The sequence below is a fragment of the Natrix helvetica genome (assembly GCF_964273705.1).
Source record: "Natrix helvetica genome assembly, chromosome: 2".
NCBI lineage: Eukaryota > Metazoa > Chordata > Lepidosauria > Squamata > Natricidae > Natrix > Natrix helvetica.
The window spans coordinates 159,472,828-159,494,340 of NC_138552.1; the positions used below are offsets into that span (position 1 = coordinate 159,472,828).

Consider the following 21,513-nt stretch of genomic DNA (forward strand, 5'->3'; position numbering starts at 1 on the left):
GCCAAACCAGTAGTAATGCCAGCAGGAACCCACCCCTGCTCCTAATGTTCTTCACTCATCCCTTCCAGGAATAAGGAAGCTATGAGGCATCATAGCAGTACCTGAGGTAAAAGGCTGAGCCTCTGTACCATTCCATATAAAATAGAATGGGTGTTTAATTGCTTATTCAAGTAGCAATCACAGATGTAACCCTGCATTTCTTGAGCAGTTGGGGTTTAAACAAATCAATAGATAAAACAGGGTGAACAATTAAAGTCATTTTTATTTTACTAGGAACCAGACATTGTTCCATTCCATTTCCGTACCCAGCAATGGACCAAATTTAACGAACGGCTTAAGATTCCTGTTAGTTCATTATACCACTGTGTAACTGATAGAAACATCATTATATTTTAAACATTATAGACTACGGAGACAATAATTAGATAGACCTGATGTTTTTTTTTTCCCCAATCCTGTCACTCTGTTCTTTGAAGATTTTATTTTTCCTTACCCCTCATAGCTAGCAATAGAAAAGATGCAATTAAAAACTTGAGTGTCATATTAGAAAGCTCTGCCAAGTGACATATTGTCATTTCCAGTCACATTATGTAAGGCTTATCAATTAAAGAAAATTGCAGCTTTAGACAGCTCCAAATGTACTATAAGCATACATTATTTAGTAACCCATATTAAAAGTATCTGCAAAATAGCTAATGGACCTTTATTACAAGACGTCTTATTCTAGAAATCTTTGGAAAAAAAGTTTAAAATGAGAGAAATTCTTTAGCAAGACCTAAAAGGAAAACAATCAGGGACACTTCAAAATATCTCGATGGTGCATTGTTTGTATTTGATTAGCCACTTATTGAAATTATGTTCTGCACTGACATTTTAAAGCATCCCATTACAGTCATTAAATTATATTTGATAGTGCCAAACTGACAATTTATTCAAGTCACAACATTTAGAAACAAGACATTGACTTATGTATCCAGGTAATAGCACAACTTCAGGAAACTTACCCAGAACAGTAATAACAACGTTCAATGTTTCTTTTTTAAAATGGAAGGAAAAATACTCATCTGTATTTTTAGGGATCTGTAAAGAGGATCTGTAGGGAGAGGATTGGGAAATTGTGGTAGGGAATGATAGCAGTGCAAAAAGTTTTAATTCAAATAACGCCGCCCTGAGTCCTTTTGGAGAAGGGCGGCATATAAATCCAAATAAACCTAAACCTAAACCTGTATCAGATATTGTGACAGAAATACCAAATTACACATGCTTTGAGCAATGGAATCATGATACCTGTGTTATCATTTTAATGTCATTATGACTTAGTATAGATACTGCTGAAAGGTTATATACTACCATGTATCCCCGAAAATAAGACAAGGTCTTATTTTCTTTTGACCCCCCAAATAAGTGCTTGGCCTCAGTTTTGGGGAGGTTTATTACTTTTGAGGTGCAGGAGGCGACAAGGGTGGTCACCTCATGGATGCTGCTGTGTTGCAATATGTTTGGGGAGGGCTTATTTTTTGGGGAAGGGCTTATTTTAATGCATGCATTCAAAAGCCCGATTGGGCTTATTATCCAGGGACGTCTTATTTTTGGGGAAACAGGGTATCAGCTTAAAGAAAGACAATAGTATATAACCTTAAGAAATGTTTACTATCCCATGGTTCTTTTCCACCATTTTTTTTACTAATAGTGCATTACTGGATTGCTCTAAGCCAGGGGTGTCCAAACTTGGGAACTTTAAGACTTGTGGACTCGACTTCCGGTTCCGGCGGCTGACGGCGACGGGCAGGGACAGCTCGCCCCACGCATCCCCGGTGGGCTCCCCACTCCTTGGGGGGGCACAGGACGCCCCACAGAGGCGTTCTGCCGGAGGAGTGGCATGGCGGGGGGACCCCTGGATTGGTGGCAGCCGGCAGGGGGCCCTCGCTTCGCTCCAGGCACCGAGGAGCACGAAGGGGAGACGCTCCGGCGTCTTCGCTGTGAGGCTGATCGGAGATAAGAAAGCTGAAGGATGCAGCGGCGGTGCAGTGAGGCGTAAACTTCCCCCATTCCCATTACAAACTTCAAAACTTGTCAGCTGTGTAAACTTTACTTTTCAGCTTGACTTCGAGAGGCGCGGCTGGAGGGAGGGGGATTTCCCCCCCCCCTCGGACAGGCGGCTGGAAACAATTGTGCTCTTAGCCCCAAGGGAAGGAGGAGGGGGAGAGCTAACCAATGATGTCACACCCCTACTAAGTGGACTTTTGGACTCAAACTTATAATATAATGATGATCTGGAAACTTTGGGAATATTGAACTTTGAAAATTTTATTTGTTGCCTCTAAACCCGAAGCTGGCAGGGCAAGATGGCACACTTCCGTTGTCTTCATGAAATGTGAAACTTGACTCCACCTTCAAAACTTCAGGCTTCCGGTCTTTGTCTCCGTGCTACTCAGACAAATCTCTTATTGATTGATTGCTTTTGAACTCCCTGGAGTGAAAAACTTTTGCTCTTCTGCCAGGGTGATTAGAAAAAACTCTCTTCTGCCTGGACCCTCTGTCTCCTGGACTCTCCTGGCTCTTCTGCCTTTCTGACTGATCACTCTCTATACTGACTGGACTCTTTATTCCTTAAACAATGCCACCTAAAAAACCACCTCCTGGAAAGCCAGGCTTTGCTGCCTCTGCCCCGACATCTGCAACCTCCAGTCCTAGTACACAATCGACAATAACAGCCTTAATGCAACCTAAATCTATGGAGCTGGAGTTTCATCAAATGTTCCAGCAACTTCTACAGGGACAAGAGGAAATAAAGAGACAATTGAAGGAGATGAAAGAAGAAATTAAAGAGAACCAGGACAAAATTAATAAGAACTCACAGAGACTGGATCTTTTGGAGGGTGGGGCGGCTGAGATGAGGGAGGGGATAGAGGGGGTGCAGAAGGGAAACAAAGAACTTGATACCCAACAAATGAAAATGGAGTTTGAGAGAATGCCTTTTTATCTTAGATTTCAAAATGTGATGGAGACAGATGATGAAAATATAAGGGACATCATGAAAAGCATTTTGGCTGAGTATATCCAGAAGGAGAAACAACAGATGGGGTGCGAAATAGACCTGGCTTATAGAGTGAACTCAGCTTATGCTAGAACACACAATGTTCCCAGGGAGGTACACATTAAATTCCTTAGGAAAAGCACAAGAGATGAAATTCTGAGTGCACAAAGGGGGCAAGCCTTGACATACAAAGATAAGGAGATAACCATTCTGAAACAGATCCCCAAGAAAGTGAGGGAAAAAAGAAAAAAATATTCGCAATTGGTGAATAAATTATACCAGAAGGGGATGTGGTTTAGATGGTTGATGCCTGAAGGTATGTTAATATTCTGGGAGGAGACAAGAGTTAGAATTAATACACCCATAGAGGCGCAGGCCTTTATGGAGAAAAACAAAGTACTTCTAGAAAAACCAGAAGACTCTCTAACAGACATACAAGACATGGGAGGGGCCGGAGCTCTGCCAGCGGGGGGAGATGGGGCGACATCAAGAAAGCTCAGATCACAAAAATGAGTAAGAAAAGTCACTTGATATAAACTGATCGAAATTACCAATTGAATTTACCACACTGACCACATGTTACTACTTAATATTGAATTTTATGTAAATGTATACTATGAGTTTGGAGGGGGGGTACGCCTACTGCATTTCGCAACTGCCAAAATTTGTAACCTTTCCCTTACCTTTTCCCTTTGTAAAATACCAAAAAACCAATAAAACTTTGTTTAAAAAAAAAGAAAGACTTGTGGACTTCAACTCCCAGAATTCCCCAGCCAGCCATGCTTGGACACCCCTGGCTTAGAGCAATCCAGTAATGCACTATTAGTAAAAAAGTGGTGGAAAAGAACCATGGGATAGTAAACATTTCTTAAGATTATATACTATTGTCTTGTCAGTTTGGACACCCCTGCTCTAAGCCTTTGGTTTAGCGGGTTGTGCAAATCCAGCCAGTTCAAAGGCAACCTAAGCTATTATCGGTTTACTAAATAAATTATGTTTAAACAGGCCATTGGTTAGCCTGTGGCCCCAGACTTGCAACCACAATCAGAATCACAATTTCCATTGCTAAGCATGCTGGTTGTTCAGTGAATCGTGCCTGATTTTATGACCTTTTTTGCAATGATTGTCAAGTGAAATACTGCAGTTGTAAAGTGAACCACATGATCGTTAAGTGAATCTCACTTCCTCATTGGTTTTGTTTGCTGTAAACCAACTGGTGAAGTTGCAAATGGCAATTGCGTGACCCTGGGATGCTGTAACTACATTACTTGGCAACCAATGCAAGTTGGTTGCCAAGCACCCGAATTTTGATCAGATGGCTGTGGGGATGCTGCAATGGTTGTAAGGGTGAAGACTGGTGTAAGTCACTGTTTTCAGTGCCATTATAACTTCAAAAGGTTGCTAATAAATAGTTGTAAGTTGAGAACTACTTTATGGAAATTGTTGTGGCCTGTTGGCCAGCAACCCTTCCAGCTGCCGAATCAGAGGGAGAGGAGGCATGGGGGTCAGGGTCAGCATCAAGGCAACCTGAGAGCTCCGAGAAAGGGGGAGTGGAGTTGGCAGAGAGATAGACAGAGGCAGAGCCTGGGCCATCAGTCAGCCCTCAGATGGAGAGTCAACAACCCCCAGGTCTGGAGGTGGCTGATGAGGAAGAGGAGGAACAGTTGGGTCCAGGGCCTGATGCACAGATGCACAGAAGGCAGAAGAGAGGAGAGCAGTGGAAATCTGTGGGCTGATCCATGCGACGGAAGAGCCACCTTTGCTAGCAAAGTCCCACCCTAGCTCTGGGGATAAAAGGCAGGGGGCGGAGATAAATAGATGTGGCAGACAATTATTCATCTTTCAGCCGGCCGGACTTGTTAGCCTGCAGTGAAATATAATTTTTTTTGCCGGGGCTGCAGTGGCTGCCAGGATTTCTAATAAAAGAATCTTTGAGTTAACTTCAGAAGGTTTGTTGTGTTTGGGAAGCTGGGTCAGAACACAAATTATGTATGTGAAGGGATAAAAAATATACTGAGTTTGTTATTGATAAGTGACCTAGAATAGTGGTGCTACTATGACAACATAGCCACCAAATAGCTGCAAATTAGGGAGGAAGAAAACTGCCCTGTTTTCCCTCCTACCTTTGTACAACTCTCAAAAGATACAAATATCTCCGTGAAGAATAGTAGAAGCAAGCCACCGCCAATACAGAGTGGCATAAACAATTCACCCATTGCTGGCAAAGGGAGAAACAGCCAAATTCAGTTTACAGTGATTTGTTAGCCTGCCTAGGAAACTGAAAATTGAAATGGAAATTCAGGAACACCAAGCAATAGTTGGCGGCTGATTTGTCACCAACACGAGGAGCAACATATTGTTGAACATTATGGTAGAATGTAGTCTGGATTCCCAGGAGGGGGGTACTTAGAAGTGGTATTCTGCCAGTTCAGATGGGTTCTCCCAAACCGATAGTGGAAATCACCGGGGGGGGGGGGCTGCCCCTCCCCCTGCCACCTGTCCCAGTTCTATGACCTCCCATTTAGGCATGTTATCAAGCCAAAGCGCATGTGTGGGAGGCTGAGCACGCTCACATTTTTGAACCAGTAGGGAAGGTAAGTGAATACCGCCCCTGAAGGTGCTGCTTTCCAGAGGGCAAAGAGAAAGGGGAGCTTCGGAAGTCTGGAAAAGGGTTCTCCCTAGCGATTCCCAGAGTTTTTCTGTAGTTATGTATATAGTTGATTTGTATCTATAAGTGAAGAACAAGAAAGGAAAGAACTCTTGAGTAACTCTTTGTCACCCTTGGTTCTTGGGCCCTCACAATATAGTTAAATTGATTAGATTGAAAACGTGTTCTAAACCATAACACGTGGTTTATAAACAATAATTCAATATATCAGTTTACATAGTTATATTAAAACTGAAGCAAACAGACCAGTTGGTTAGGTTTATATGATCTATGAGTCCAGCCGTTTCTTGCATTCCCACACCCTATTAGGGAATAGTTTAATCAAAGTTGATTATATATTTGTTTATCTGAAAAATGATTCCCCAAATAATTTCCCTTTAAAATGAAAGGTCGCCTTAAATTCTCTGAGAACATGATAAAGGAGACAAATTACAATTTTTTTTCAGTCTAATTTTAGCAGGGAGATCAGTTTAAATTCTGGAGATTTGGTTGTATGAATAAGTATAGTAAGCAGGAGTGGGATCCTACCAGTTCAGTGTGTGTGTGTGTGTATGTGTGTGTGTGTGTGTGCGCAGTTTACAGAGAAATCACCTTCCGCATTACTGCTGGGGAGAAAATCAGCTGAGGCGCAGCAATCACCTCTGCTGCGCCTATCAGTTGGGCTTCAGAAAAGGGCATATAGGTGAGTATAGTGCAAGGGCTGGTGGGCAGGCAGACCTAGCTGAAAGTCAGAGTGAACCGGTTCGCTCCAGCTGATAGTCGGAGCTACCAGTTCACCTGAACCAGTCCACACTGGTAGAATTTCACCCCTGATAGTAAGTAATAATGGACTGTGTAACATAGACTATGAACGCCCTAGAGAGGGGTGTGCTGTTAAAACTCACATAAAAGAACATGAATAAGGAATGATGGAGGGGGGGGGTTGACACAAAAGCAAATATATATCTGCTAACCTGATAGAGTTTCCCCCCCCTCTTTTTTTACTTGTATATGTTTTACTTGTATATGTTAGAGATTCAGAATCCTTTGATGGCACACCTTCATTTTGCATGATAATTAGAGCCACAAATGTGTCAAGTATAGTTTTAACCAATGTGTGTGTTTAGTTTATGCTTCAATGTGTGAATCTAGAAATAGTATTAATCAAATAGTCAGTTTTATTAACCTGGACTGTTAGACAAGTGCAGTCTCACTGGTTCTCTTTTTCTCTCTTTTAAACACAGATACACATACTCAATACTTATAGTAGGGAAACTTCTGAGAGCCAAGAGTTTTGGAAATAGCTTTTCTCAGATTTGATATTTTATTTCTTGCAAATTTCTGTCTTGCAAATTCTATATAAATTCAGTCAAGTGCTTCACAGGAAGAACTCCTTCCAAAGTATTAAGCAAACTGATGATTTTTTTTTCTAAGCAATTTTCTAATCTTCATAAAATTATCTTGATTCTTACCAGTCAGCAAAATCAGCAGAAAAGTGCAATAGTCTATTACCCACAGCACAAGGAAGTACACTAGACAAGAGTTGCCTTTAAATGAAATGAAACAATTTACACTGTTTTCAGTCTAACCTCATATTTTTCCACAAAAACATATATGCTCACCAGGTGGATTCCTGCCAGCATTACTAACCGTTTGGTGTGCAAATTTTTTTGTGCATAAGCATTTGAACCTTAAAAGGTCTGTGCATCCACACAACATTAGAAAAGGGGGGAAACCTACATTTTTCCAATGACGATTGTTCTGCGGGTGTGCAGAACAGAAAATCAAGATGGCAGCACCGAGCATAGAACCGGTTCGGGTGCGTGTCTGGCCGAGTTACTACCTTCTCGGCAAAACTGGTCTGAGCCGATAGGAACCGATCTCTGACGCTCACCATATCCACTCAGAAAATTATATATATATATATATATATATATATATATATATATATATATATATATATATATATGTATGTATGTATGTATGTATGTATGTATGTATGTATGTATGTATGTATGTATGTATGTATGTATGTATGTATGTATGTATGTACATTGCACATGTGCAGATGCGCATGTGTGCTCACATTTGCGAACGGGTAGGGAAGGTTAGTGAATCCCACCGCTGCAACGCCCATATATTCTCACTATGAAAAATGAACTATATATTCATAAATTCTCACTATGAAAAATAATCACAACAGGGGGGAAAAAAGGAAGATGGATGGTTTGTGTATCTGTTTGCCAAAGTGATATGCTGCTTGTCTCACTGACTCAAGTGAGTCAGGGCCTAAATATCAAAACATTAAAAACATTAAAATTAAGATTGGCAAATGGTGAAATAAAAGGTTAAAGCATTAGTACAGATAGTCAGGACATGGAGTTTTGTCTACCACTCAATCAACCACCTCCAGCGTAGCATGGCCTCATCGGGGTCCCTAGTCAACCAACAGAGCCAGGTTTTAAGGTCCTTCCAAAAGTCAGAAGGGTAGAGGCAACTCTCATCTCTAGAGGCAAAATGTTCCAAAGGACAGGGGCCATGGCAGAGAAGGCTCTTCTCCTTGACCTCACTAACTAACTAAATTTCCTTGGCTAATGGGAGTCCAAAGAAGGCCTCTTCTGCAAGTGCAAGTAGGGCAAACCAATCCCATTGGGGCAAGATGGTACCCCAGATATCCTGGTTTCATGCTATGAAGGGCTTTAAAGGTACCAATCAGCACTTTGTATTGGACACAGAAACAAACTGGCAACAAATGCAGTTCTGTAGCGTTACATGTGCCACCTTCAGCATCTCGAGGACTGTCCATGCATGATTACCAGGCAGATGTTGCTTTAGGTACTTCCCTACTGACCATCTGGAAAGAGAAAATAGTAAAGCCATTTGCTCTGCATTTTAGGAACTCAGTGCTTAGGACTGGGGTATCTATATGTGCAAAGCCAGCGGCCATGTGAAGGAAATCAAAGTATTTATGTGGAATACCATTGGGATGGCTGGTCATTTTTTTCCAGTAAGACACTATTGGACTCCATAAAGACTCTCTTGTGACACATAAGTAGCCTTCTCTTGCATTAGTGCTCACCTATTTCTACCTCTGAGGATGATGGGGAAATTTGGAGAAACAGGAAGCTGAATTGTCTTTCTCTTATCTAGTCAAACAATTATATATTATTGTGTTGCATTTTCTGAAATGTTTGTATTCCTTAAGGTCATTGCAAACCATTCTGACAAAAAGATTCAGCTCCTTGAAGATAATTTGGGATTCAAATGAGAACCACTGCAGAACAATACAGAATGCATGCCAGCTTATTATCAGGGCCATGAATACTGTTTTCCCAGTGAAAGGATCAATCATTGGTCTCATAGCTGGCCATATCAAATACAACTTCCAAACTCTTCTCTGTTTTGTTCCTTTTCCTGTTGCCTGTTCTTCCAACTCAATTTATGCTATATTTTCATCTAATTTCCTTATGCTGAACACCCATAACTGTTCAAAATTGGAATTGATTCCCGTATAAATGAGTTGGTTTAGATTGGGAAGGGGATACTTCCATTAAAAAGAGGAACATCTGTTCTAAAAGCACAACATTTTGTGTTTTATTCAGCAGAGATTATCACAAGCACCTGGTTCTAGCTGTGCTCATTTATGGTGGGAACACCATATGGGCATGTATTTGTCCTGGCTCAGTGTATGCTAGCTCAGTGACAATGAAGGAATGTCAGTCTCATTGTTTGTTATGTCTTGTTTGTTTGTTTTGTTGGATTTATATGCCGCCCTTCTCCCAAAGGACTCAGGGCGGCGTACAACATTAAAAAACACATATCACAAAAGTTAAAAGGAAATTAGATAAGTATCCAAAAAAACAAACCCAATTAATATGACAATAACATTTTAAAAATGAGATAAAATTAACAGGCCAGGCCAGCTTGCTGGAAAAGCCAACTTTTTAGGGTGTGTCGGAAGGACCGGAGGCCGGGGATTATGCGAAGCTCCGGGGGCAGCTCATTCCTGAGGGAAGGTGCTCCCACGGAGAAGGCTCTCCCCCTGGGGGTCGCTAGCCGACACTGTCTGGCCGATGGCACCCTGAGGAGGGCGACTCTGTGGGATCGCATTGGACGGTGGGAGGCTACTGGTGGAAGTAGGTGGTCTCACAGGTACCCTGGGCCTAAGCCATGGAGCGCTTTAAAGGTCATAATTAATACCTTGAATCGCACCCAGAAAACAACCGGCAACCAGTGCAGGCCGCCTAAAAGGGGTGTAACATGGGAGTACCTAGGTACCCCCATGATAACCCACGCGGACGCATTCTGGACCAGCTGAAGCTCTGGGTGCTCTTCAAGGGCAGCCCCATGTATTGAGCATTGCAGTAGTCCAGGCGAGAAAGGACGAGGGCACGAGTGACTGTGCACAAAGCATCCCGATCCAGGAAGGGGTGCAACTGACGTACCAGGCGAACCTGGTAAACCCCCCCCCCCCGGTCACGGCCATCAGGTGTCCTTGCTTCCCATCTCCGACAAGGTTTGTGCTATTTTTAAAGCCTTACCTCTGCAAAATGGCACGGGGAAATCCCATGATGCTCCATTTCCAGGACTCATGAAACATGTCAGCACAGCATGGCCTTCCAGGATATAGCCTGCAATGCAACTATATCTGATTTTATCTCCAATATTGAATCTTGTGCCATGAAGAATGCCTTTAGGTATTTCCCCAGGGTTGCCACAGGTATGGCTGGGTAGCACTATTAGGAAAGAAAGAGAGAGAGAGAGAGAGAGAGAGAAAGTGATTTAGCACAATAGAATGTTCCCAATAAATTTTCATTGACAAGGATTGCTTGTATAAGTCACTTTTTTCTTTGCTTTTCTCTGCTTTCATTCAGAGCAAATAAATTTCAATTAAAATGTCAAAAATTTTCATGCCAGATCTAAATATGTAATATATAGTTTTCCTTAATTTTATACTTGAGAAAGTATTTTAGTTGTTTCAGCTATTTAATTTATCACCTTTGTATTGCAGCATGCGTACAATTGATGCATTTCCATAAAAAAAAAATCAATTGGAGTTTGGCCATTTGCTTCAATCTGATACGGCCAGGGTACAATGCTATTTATCTTACTATGTAACATTTAATAGAGCAGTTTGCAAACAGAATTGCCTAAGAAGATTGACTGGCATATGATGTCAAGTAAGAGCAGTCTGAAGCAAAAATCACCATCAACCATTTACGTTTCTCCCATATAAGCTATAGTGAAATGATAGGGATTTGGGAAGGCAGAGGTTTAATTTGGAACTATTTACATGGAAGCTTCAGAGGATTATAGTACTTGGCTAACTTGTTCAGATCCACAAACTAAGAAGGATTAGGAAGTGTGTATATATGGAAAGAAAAACATCAAGAAAGTCTATAGTTGTTGGCTAGACCACAATATCTTATAAGCCCAATTATAAAATAAGGAGTTAATTTTATTCTTTATCAGACTTTCTATGATGATCTGAGCACAATCATGGCTACATGTAATTATGATTGTTCTATATGGCAACAGAAGTGGATCTGATTTTCTCATATATCATGGGTTGTGGTTGGAGAATGATATTTCTATTAAGGCAAATCCTGTAAAGCCAAAGATCTTGCAGGATTTGCCTTAACAACAACTGGTTTTTATTTATTCAGAAACAGATGATCAAGCTTTGTTCTCCACCCATCTGGATTTGAACGGAAAGTGACCCAGGAAAAGGGTGGCATCATCTGACATAGTTAAAATCAAAGCACATTAATCAGACCGTGTATTTCTATGTACTATGCAAATAAATTCTATCAAGCGGCCATGCATGTTCGGCATACTCATTTATTGGTTTATATAAAGCACTTCAGTCATAAATGCAGCTTCCACGTGGTTAATACAACTCAACAGTAGATTCAGAGGTTTAGGAAAGAATTTTTCCTCAAAAATGCTTAGGTGTATCAAAGTCACATGTATCTAGTTTCTCCTGCTAGGTACCTACCAGACATCTGGTAACTAGTCCTAGTCAATAAACGAGTCCCAGCCACAAAAACCGACAGAGGACCCAGAACAACACAGAAACCATCACCAATCACCCTCACCAAACATCAATTCCATCAACCAATCAAGATGTGACAACACAGCCAACCAATCCATTTAAAACAACAAAGCCAACATTCCACACCCAACCACCTATATTTATAGAAAAATGGCAGCTCCGATCACGCTTTGCTCACATAAGCACGAAGCCAAAGGCACCAGCCTGAAGATGATGAGTGTGACCTCATTGAAATGTCGCCAAGATAATGTCAATCTTACACAGGAAAAGACCCGAATACGCCAAGACCTGCATACTTATACCCGTGAAAATCTACGAAAACAAATATGTATGTATGTATGTATGTATGTATGTATGTATGTATGTATGTATGTATGTATGTATGCTCCCTCCCATATTTGGGCACACTGGGTGCTTTGACATCACACATACACACACACACACACACACACACATATTTATTTGCGAAGATTGGAATGAATGAAAAGAAGAGGTGTTACATCCTTACATAATTGAAGTTCAATATTTTGCATTATTCTATATAAAAGCGAAGGCTGGATGCACATTTCAAGATTTGCATAATCACAGTAGTCCCTAACTGTCAGACAAATGATTTCAATTACTTGCATAGCTGTCTATGTAATAATGATTTACCTTTAAATTACAAGTGGATCAGCCAATTTTGATTTAACAATATTTCGATAAATCTTTCAAATACCACTTTCAGGTTTCCTATCAAAATCCCACGTGAAATTCACATTCACTTCTGAGATTACAACAAGAAAAGAGATACCTAGCAAAACACTGTACAAACAAACCATAAAATTGTTTGGGGGAAAAAAACACATTGGCTTGAAATACACAATATAGTGAAACTGGTGGCAGCACCTTTTGCCTATATTTCAGATCTTATTAGGGAAGTGTAATCTAAAGAGACAATTTCAAATGCATTTTAAAAATCTGAAGAAAAAATGCCATTATGCTGTATCATAATGCACTTTTATCACAAGGTTGCTTCTGCAACTACTGCTTGTACAAGTGCAATGTACCAATGCTTTTTGCATTCAGCATAATATATGCAGAGTTCATTAATTAAAGAAGCCAGGCCTTCTATCAAGTATACCATGAAACAACTTTTTTCTCTTAACTATTACATGAATTTTTACAAAGGTACCAAAGATGTAAAAATGTTGTCTTTGGGCAAAACATGTTATAACTGCATCTTAAGCTTTAATCTATATGGAGCATTGTTGTTCAAACTTGACAATTTTAAGAGGCATGCTTCTTAAAGAAGGAATTCTGCAAACTGAAGTCCACACATCTTTAAATTGCCAAGACTGAAAAACACTGGTATACAAAGTATCTCTCTAGCATTCATGCCTATAATATTGGCATGAAATTACTGTTGCAAATGGTTACTCTTATTAATTATGGGAACTATTATTTCATATCAGTATTATATGTTTTCTACAGGACATTTCCAATAAGCTGTATCCCTATCCCAGTCTGGTTTTCTACACATTGCCTTTTCACCTTCTTGTTATCCTTGTTGGATATCCATCAATCTTCTCCTCACTTCCTCTGCGCCATATTTGTTACCACATTCTTCCTTCCTTCCCTGTTCTCCCCAAATGGTGTTCTCCATGCTTTTCTCCTCATGTATTAAGAACACAATCTTTTAAGTATTCGAATGCAAGTAAAGGAAGAGTGGGAATTTATCCAGAAGTTCTTTTGATAGAGTAAGTGAGATGGGAGTGTTTACCAATGCATCATGGGAGACACTGTGAAAGCATCTATCTATGAATCAGGGCAACTATGAATGTACAGATGAGTTGTTATATAATGTATGTTACAGAAAAGAAAACATGGATATATGGCATAGGGTCTGGTTACTTGAAGGTCCACCTGTCTGCCATAATATCTGCCTGGTTTATTCAATCCTGCCAGGTTGGCATACTTTGCATTCCTTCAATTAAGGAAGGTATCTCTGAAGGATGCTTTCTCTGTAGCAGCCTGTCCTCTGGAAAAAGATGTCCCCAAGATTTGGTGGCTAGCACTCTGCTGTTGTTTAGAAGAGCTGTGAGCTCTTCATGCGGGCCTTTGGTGAAAGAGGGTGAGATCCTTCACTTCATCACACTTGCCACCTTTTATCTTTTGTTTTATTGATTTTACTGTATTTTCTTTGTCTGTTATGTGTTGCCCAGAATTGTTGATAGTTGGGTGGCATGCAATTTTAAATCCTCCTGTTCCTCCTGCTGCTGCTCCTCCCCTGTGACCACACCTTTAACACCATCAATCATCAACATCTGCCTATCCCAGATCTTCGGGAAAGTTTTGAAAGTGGATAAAAATGCCAGATCCATTCTAAACAACTGGCAGACTGTGAGACCAACCACAACAATAATAAACTATCTCCTTCCAACACCCACTATCTCACTTTAAATCATCTCTCTCATACTTTTTCTTTTCTTTTTTAGATTCTTTACAAAAGAAAAGGACAGTGATAAAATGATGGATATTCTACTCTGATCCCTGACTGATTGTTCCCATATGAACACAGCTGTTGACAGAGGAAAAAAATCTCTATCTGACAAAGTTGAAAGCTAGACAGCGTGAGAGATTTTAGGTTTAATTTCAAAAAAATAGAATTGTTCACATGATACAATTACCTGTCAAGATCAAACATGATTAGTTTATTTAACTGCTTTTCAGAAAACATTGAAAAAATATTTAAGTTGGTATGCAGGACCAGCTGTGCAATCTCAGATTTGAAATAAAAATGTATTATGATGGACATATCATACAGCTGTGCAGCACAGGCAAATATTTCATTACCCAAGCCACATCTGATTCATGACATAAGTACATTTCAATAGATGTAACTCAACCGAATTTCAGTAGAATTTTAGGGGTATGCAATGTAGGTTGATATTTATTAAATAATAATTTTAAAAAAAGATTTTTGAGAAACTTTAAAGATTTATTACAAGCACAGACCTCACCTGTCCTTATTTAAACATGCAATTTCTTTAGGAGAATGAATTATGTATTCATGAATGAAATGAAAGCATTTTATGTCAGTGATTTTCTGCTGTGAAACAAGTTGTTTAATGGTGCTTTCTCTTTATTATCTTCGATGCAGCATTTATCTTTAAAATCCTGAATTATAAAGGTAATTTTGAATTAATCGAGATATGTCATAAAAGTGCTTAAGATAGCATTTCAAGCCAAAATAAGAAAGGAATTCTGTATAACAAATACTGTGTATTTGAAAATTATGAATAGTTCAAGCAGTACATAATGTGTTTTACTCATTGCTCTGTATTTACAATCTCCAAGATCCCAACGAACTGGACTTGGAAACATGCAGATCCCCAACCCGACAGGGTTTTTTTCTTTTTCTTTTTTAAAGATTCCTGTAATCAATCCCTTTATTCAGGGTGGAGTTGGGGTGACTGAATGGAGCTGGAGTGTTTACTGGCCAAATGTCCTCTTTGTCAGCTTCCTGCAAGGCATCATCTCCCCACTGGTGTCTGGTGACAGTTACTGCCGGGGGAGGGATGCTCCTCCAGGTCTTCCATGCATCTTCCGCCCAGTGACTATCTGGCTCAGACCGGTTTCTCCTCAAGCTGCAACTCCTCCAGCCACTCTGTCTCCTCCCAGCAGTGGTGTGGCTGGAGGGAGGTTGAACCCAGGGCTCCCCAGTCTTCCTGGTCGCTCCCGTGGGTTGACATTGTGTACTCAGCCCAGTGGCAGCTTAAGGCTCACTGGTGCCCTAAATACTGACAAATCTTGGTTCTCCTCTTTTGTACATACTGTACAAATCTTCATTGGGTTTTTTTTTCTCAACTTTGTGGTGCCCCCTTTGGCCCTGGTGCCCTAAGTATATGCTTAGTCTGCTTAATGATTAATACACCACTGGCCCAGCCCCCTCGGTAGACTAGGTCTCCAGGTTGGTCAATAAAGCAGACCTTGCTTAAAGGCAGCCCTGTCTCCATTCAAAACCCAAGAAAGAAAACTCCTGACTCCATTGAAGTAGAGAAGAGGTACTTTTACTGAGTTTGAAATGATAGCAGTGTAAGAAAAGCAAGATCTGAACCAAAAGGCGTGAAAGTTACATCTTGAAAGTTTCCTCAAATCCCTCCCCCTAGGGACACAGGTTGCATGTACAATCCATGTCCCGCCTAGTGTCATGTGGGGCACATCTTCAGGTGTTTTTGTCCATCTGTAGTTCTAGGATGGTTGGCCTTGACTCAACGTAAACAACCCCATTCAGCAGCGCAGTAATTCCTGAGAGCAAACCTCCCTTTTAATTCACATGGGCCTTCATCACAGCAGCACACTTCCCTAACCCCAATGCCATGCCTGCCCCTCCCCATTACTATGGCAGCTGATAGCAAGCAAGCATCAAAGGGAAAACCCATGCTGGAGATCCGGCTGACATTGGCCTTCCTGATGCCTATGTGGAGTTTGCAGCAGACAATTACTCACTGTGCCTAGAGAGTAACTGCCGCCACCTAGAATTGAACTCACAGCTTCCTGATTGTGAGGTGAGAACTCCACCTCCAGGCCACCACATCGCTCCCATCCCCAACCTGGGAGTAATCTTGAGATTTCAAGATAATAGTCTTTTATGGAGCTGACCATAGATGTATTCAATCCCCTTTTATTATGGGGATTGCTTAGAAAAATATAAGTTAGTGGACATCACTGCTTGTTTCAATAACTAGTTAACTATGCATGCCACGAAGTGCTTTTGCTCGTTTGTTCCAAATCTGCATCCCAACAACTTCACTTCTATAAAGAAACTGGATGTAACTGGATAATGCTTGCTCCTCTATGTGCTTCATTTCAACTATCATCTCTTGGCTGCAAACATCTGGCACTGGATGGCAGTAAAGAGCTATCCAGCCTCTCATTTCCTGGATCTCCACAATCCCTTTTTAAAAAAACTGGTATCACATTGGCTACCATCCAGTCCTTTGGCACTGAGCCCAACCTGAGAGACAAGTTACATATTTTTGCTAGAGGTCAATAATCTTACACTTGAGATCCTTAAGAACTCTCCAGTGGATGGCATCAAGTCGGCGAAGATGTCCTGGAATATTTCCCCTAATTTGCTTTACAGTCTTTTTACCAATTCACTCCCTGAGAAGTCACTACAGTCTTGGGGATCTTCCTTACCGGTGAGACAGGAAAAAAGAGAGGCAGAGAATTCCTTTCTATTTCTCTGCAAGGTGTATTTCTCCTCCTCTATTATATCCCTTTTGCTCTTTTAGTTTTAATGGCCCAAGTACTTTCTCTAATTGGTTTTCTTCTTTTAATTTGCTCAGGTAAATTCTTTATATTTGATGAGGTCCTTGGAGCTCTCTGATATTGGTTGTTGTTGTTTTTTTGGCAGATGTTTCATTACCCAAACTAGGTAAAATCATTTTTAAAAAGTAAGGTTTCCCTGTCAGTTGTGTCTGACTCTAGGGTGCGATGCCTATCTCTGTTTCTTGGCCAAGGGAGCCAGCATTGTCCAAAGACAACTTCTGTATTCATGTGGCCAGCATGGCTATATGCCAAAGGTACATGGAACACTGTTACTGTCTCACAAAAGTGGTACCTATTTATCTACTCACACTTGCATGTTTTCAAACTGCTAGGTGGGCAGGAGACAAAAACAAAGGAGATGTCAAAAGGAGAAAGTCTGGATGCTAACAGGAGGACAGGAGATCTTAACTTCTCTTTTACATCTGTTTTCTCTCAGAAGGGAAATAGAGCTAAGAGAGACTGTAACTACAGGTAGTTCTTGATTTACAAGCATCCATTTATTTATTGTTTGAAGCTAAAACGGCACTAAAAAGTGACTTATGACTGTTTTTCACACTTACAACCACTGCAGCATCCCCATTGTTATGTGATCAAGATTCAGACAAGTGACTCATATCTATGATGGTTGTATTTAACGGGGGGGGGGGGGGTTACATGATCAAGATTCACTTAACAACCATGTTACTAACATAACAACTGCAGAGATTCATTTAAGAACTGTAGCAAGAAAGGTCACAAAATGGGGCAAAATTCAACCGTCTTGCTTAGCAACAGACATTGTGGGCTCATTTGTGGTCATTTGTTGAGGACTACCTGTATTTCAAGGTAATCCAGGTCTCCAGGGCAGGATGATAGTATGTCAGGAGAGTGAACGAAATAGTGGAGATGATCACAGAACTGCCCTCAAGAATAATGAGAAATCCTGGCCAAATGCTAGAAGACTGGAAGATGATAACATGAGAAACCACAGATATGTCAGCTGGACATCTGCATTGAGTGTGGCCTTCAAACAGATTATCAAGGGCCATGTTTGTGAGCATTTGGATAAACATGCTACAATCCAAAGGCATGAGGACAAGGTGGCCACAAATAAATCATGCCAAACTAACCTTCTATTGTTTGAGAGAGCTACTGGCCAAATAAATAGTCATGGACAATATATTTTCACCTCCACCAAAGTCTGCCATGGGAAAAATAGAATTGCTGTTAGAGGTATAGAGACTGAATCAGTTCATCTGAGGAATATCACCAGCAGGAAACACTGCCCTAGAATGACACAAGGATCTATCCTGGGTCCAGTGCTTTTCGCCATGGGTAGCAATCATTTGGGCCAAGGAATTATGGCCATGTTTTTAAGTCTGTAGAGCACACAAAGCTGGGAAGGGTAGGTAAGATTGGAATAGGATAGAATTGAGACTGCCACATACAGGAAGGGGTGCTTAACTCTTCTCTAGGTTACTTAAATATTGATCAGTTAAATATATTAATCTTCTGTACTCATAGGGGGTACTCTAAACTAGGGATCTGGGGAAGGGACTAAATTTCCCACTAGATGTACCGGTTGTAATTCAGAGCAGGTTGCTAACTCTAGAGTAAAAGGCACATTATATTACATAAGGCAGTTACACATTACATATTGATTAGATTGTACAATATGCAAACTAATTTCAATGCAACCAAGCAAATATGGCCTAAGCCATTTCAAGGCCCAAGGCATAACATTCTGAAGCAGAGTATGAAGCTGAGAAGAAATGAAATATAATCAATAGAAACAATAGTACTTTACAGAGGTTGTTTGGTTGCTGCAGTGCCATTGTAAAATCATAATACAGGTAGTCCTCACTTTACAACCACAACTGAGCCCAACATTTCCATTGCTAAGCAAGGCATTTATTAAGTGAGTTTTGGCCATGTTGTGACCTTTTTTGCCACAGCTGTTAAGTGAATCACATGGTCATTAAGTGACTCTAGTTTCTACCATTGATTTTATTCGTCACAAGCCAACTGGGTAGGTTACCTATGGGGGTCACATGACCCTGGAACAGTGCAACTGTTATAAATACATGATGGTTACAAAGAGGCCAACATTTTGATCACATGGACCATGGTGATGCTATGATGGTTGTAAGTAGGGAAACAGATCATAAGTCATTTTTTTCCACTGCTGCTATAACTTCAGGCGGTCATTTAACAAATGGTTGTAAGTCAAGGACTACATGTTATACAGATAACATTACAAGCTCAAGTGTGCATCTGCCATTCAACAATCTTAGCTGGTGAAGTTTTTTTCATAAATAATAGTAGAACGGCTGGTCCTACATCTCAGCTATTTTGTTCACAAACAATGGAATGCAGAATGAACACATTTTAATTGTTATCACATCAATAGCCCAGGAAGTATTAGCGTTCGTTCAACTGTTCTGACACTTGCAACTATTGTCAACATACACTTTGTTTGCAGAATTACAGATCTTTTTTTTCCCTCCCCAATCACAAAATTAAGTCTCTTTATTCTTCTTTGCCACTTTGCCAATGCTGCAGTGTGAACAAATACTGGGTAATCTTAAAAGAAGAACACTGCCTTGGCTTTAATTATTTTAAGGACTACGGTTCATGAGTTCTGTTCTTTTCCAGTTCTTTCATCTATATAATTACCCTTTCAGTCCCACCCCATGCAATTTCCCCATCTATATTCTTAGCTTCATTGCATTGTGAGGATTTTAGCCCACCTACACCTTTTGTGTGTGTGTGATAGTTCACAAATGAGGGCTTTGGGAAGCTTTCCTTGGATATAATAAAACTGCTGTGCAGGTGTTGGCTTTTCATTCAAGCGATCTCCTGGGCCCTCTCTGCCTCTCTCTTCATCACTGTACAGTCCTCCAGAGATAGAAGTTGGTCATAAGAGTTGAGCAAAAACACACAAAAAGTTTCTGCCTGTCATTGGAAAGCAATTTCATTTTCCTTATGCAAATCAAGAAAGTAGGGCATAAGACACTGGAAGAACAGGTGTTTTGGGAAGACAGTTTGGATTTCATGATGACCTACAGCAAGGGTGTCAAACTCGCGGTCCGCAGGTTGGATGCGTCATGCAGTGGCCACCCCCACCCCCGTTTTAGCAAAGGGAAGAAAAGTCACGATATGTCATGTGATGACGCCGTGACGATGCGAGTTTGATACCCCTGACCTACAGCATAAGAAACTGAGAACTTCTTCACATCACAAGAATTATAGATACAAGGGATATAGCAGAAGAAACTGAGAACTTCTTCTAGAGCACAAGCAGAGGTGGTATTCAGCCGATTTGGACCGGTTCTGTTGAACTGGTAGCAGAAATTTTGAGTAGTTTGGAGAACTGGCAAATACCACCTTTGGTTGGCTCCGCCCTCCCACCCCCACTACTGCCTGTCCTATATTCCCTTGTTTTTTAGTTCAGCTGATTCATGCGGAAAGCGGATTGCCGCACCTCAGCTGAGGTAAACAACAGCTCAGCTCACCAGAGCTGACACTGAGGGAAGTCTGTGAGTGCTGTACGTGTGAGGTGCACAAGTGCATGCAAAGCACATTCTCTTATAACCGATAGGAAAAGATTTGGAATCCCACCACTGAGCACAAGGGATTTACAGAACCCCTTTGGACATTCAGCAAGCTAATCCCAACCTTCAGAGGAACCAATGTTGCCTCACATCTCTTGGTAGGAATTCAAAGGCAGAAGCTCGGCACTTACCCATTCCAGGTCGATGTTCTATGCAGTGAGCAAAGCTAACCCTTCTGGCTGTTGATATTCTTTGAACAGATGGAAAAGTAGGTAATACTTGGTTCTGGCATTTAGACAGAAAAGATAATTTTCATTTAATAATGTTTTCTTTGGGAAGGAGCACAGTCAGGGTTTTTCTTCATTCAAAATGTGGAGCTTTGCTGTTCTGTAATGATCATCTGTGTCCTTTGGGTAAGGCCACGTAGAACTGCTTTGTCTTGTCTCGGCCTTCTTATCTATCTTGTCTTCGAGGTATGACCACAATTGAGCCCAACATTTCCATTGCTAAGCAAGACAGTTGCTAAGTGAATTTTGCCCCATTTTTACTATCTTTCCTGCCACAGTTGTTAAGGGAATCACTGCAGTTGTTAAGTTAGGAAAATGGTTGTTAAGTGAATCTGGCTTCCCCATTGACTTTGCTTGTCAAATGGCTGCAAAAGATGATCACGTGACCCTTAGACACTGCAAATGTCATAGATACATACCAGTTGCCCAGCATGCAAAATTTGATCACTTGACTATGGGGATGTTACAATGGTCAGAAATGTGAAAAACTGTCATAAGTCATTTGTTTCAGTGCTGTTGAAACTTTGAATGGTCACTAAACAAATAGTTGCTAGTTGAGGATTACATGTATGTGAGTCGTACTCTTTCAGGTATAGTAGAAGTTAAAGTGCTTTAATTTCCCACCCCCTCTTCTTTGA

The 21,513-nt window shown here is 40.8% G+C and overlaps 1 protein-coding gene across 1 annotated transcript in view; it reads right to left on the reverse strand.

The window, feature by feature from the left end:
- CSMD1 (CUB and Sushi multiple domains 1) overlaps positions 1 to 21,513 on the reverse strand; it is a gene marked incomplete at its 5' end in the record, with an annotated part of 1,188,747 nt that overhangs the window by 539,545 nt on the left and 627,689 nt on the right. Inside the window, one exon of the mRNA XM_081942958.1 lies at positions 10,226 to 10,420. Within this exon, the coding sequence (XP_081799084.1) occupies positions 10,226 to 10,420 (195 nt within the window). The remainder of the gene's footprint in view (positions 1 to 10,225; positions 10,421 to 21,513) is intronic.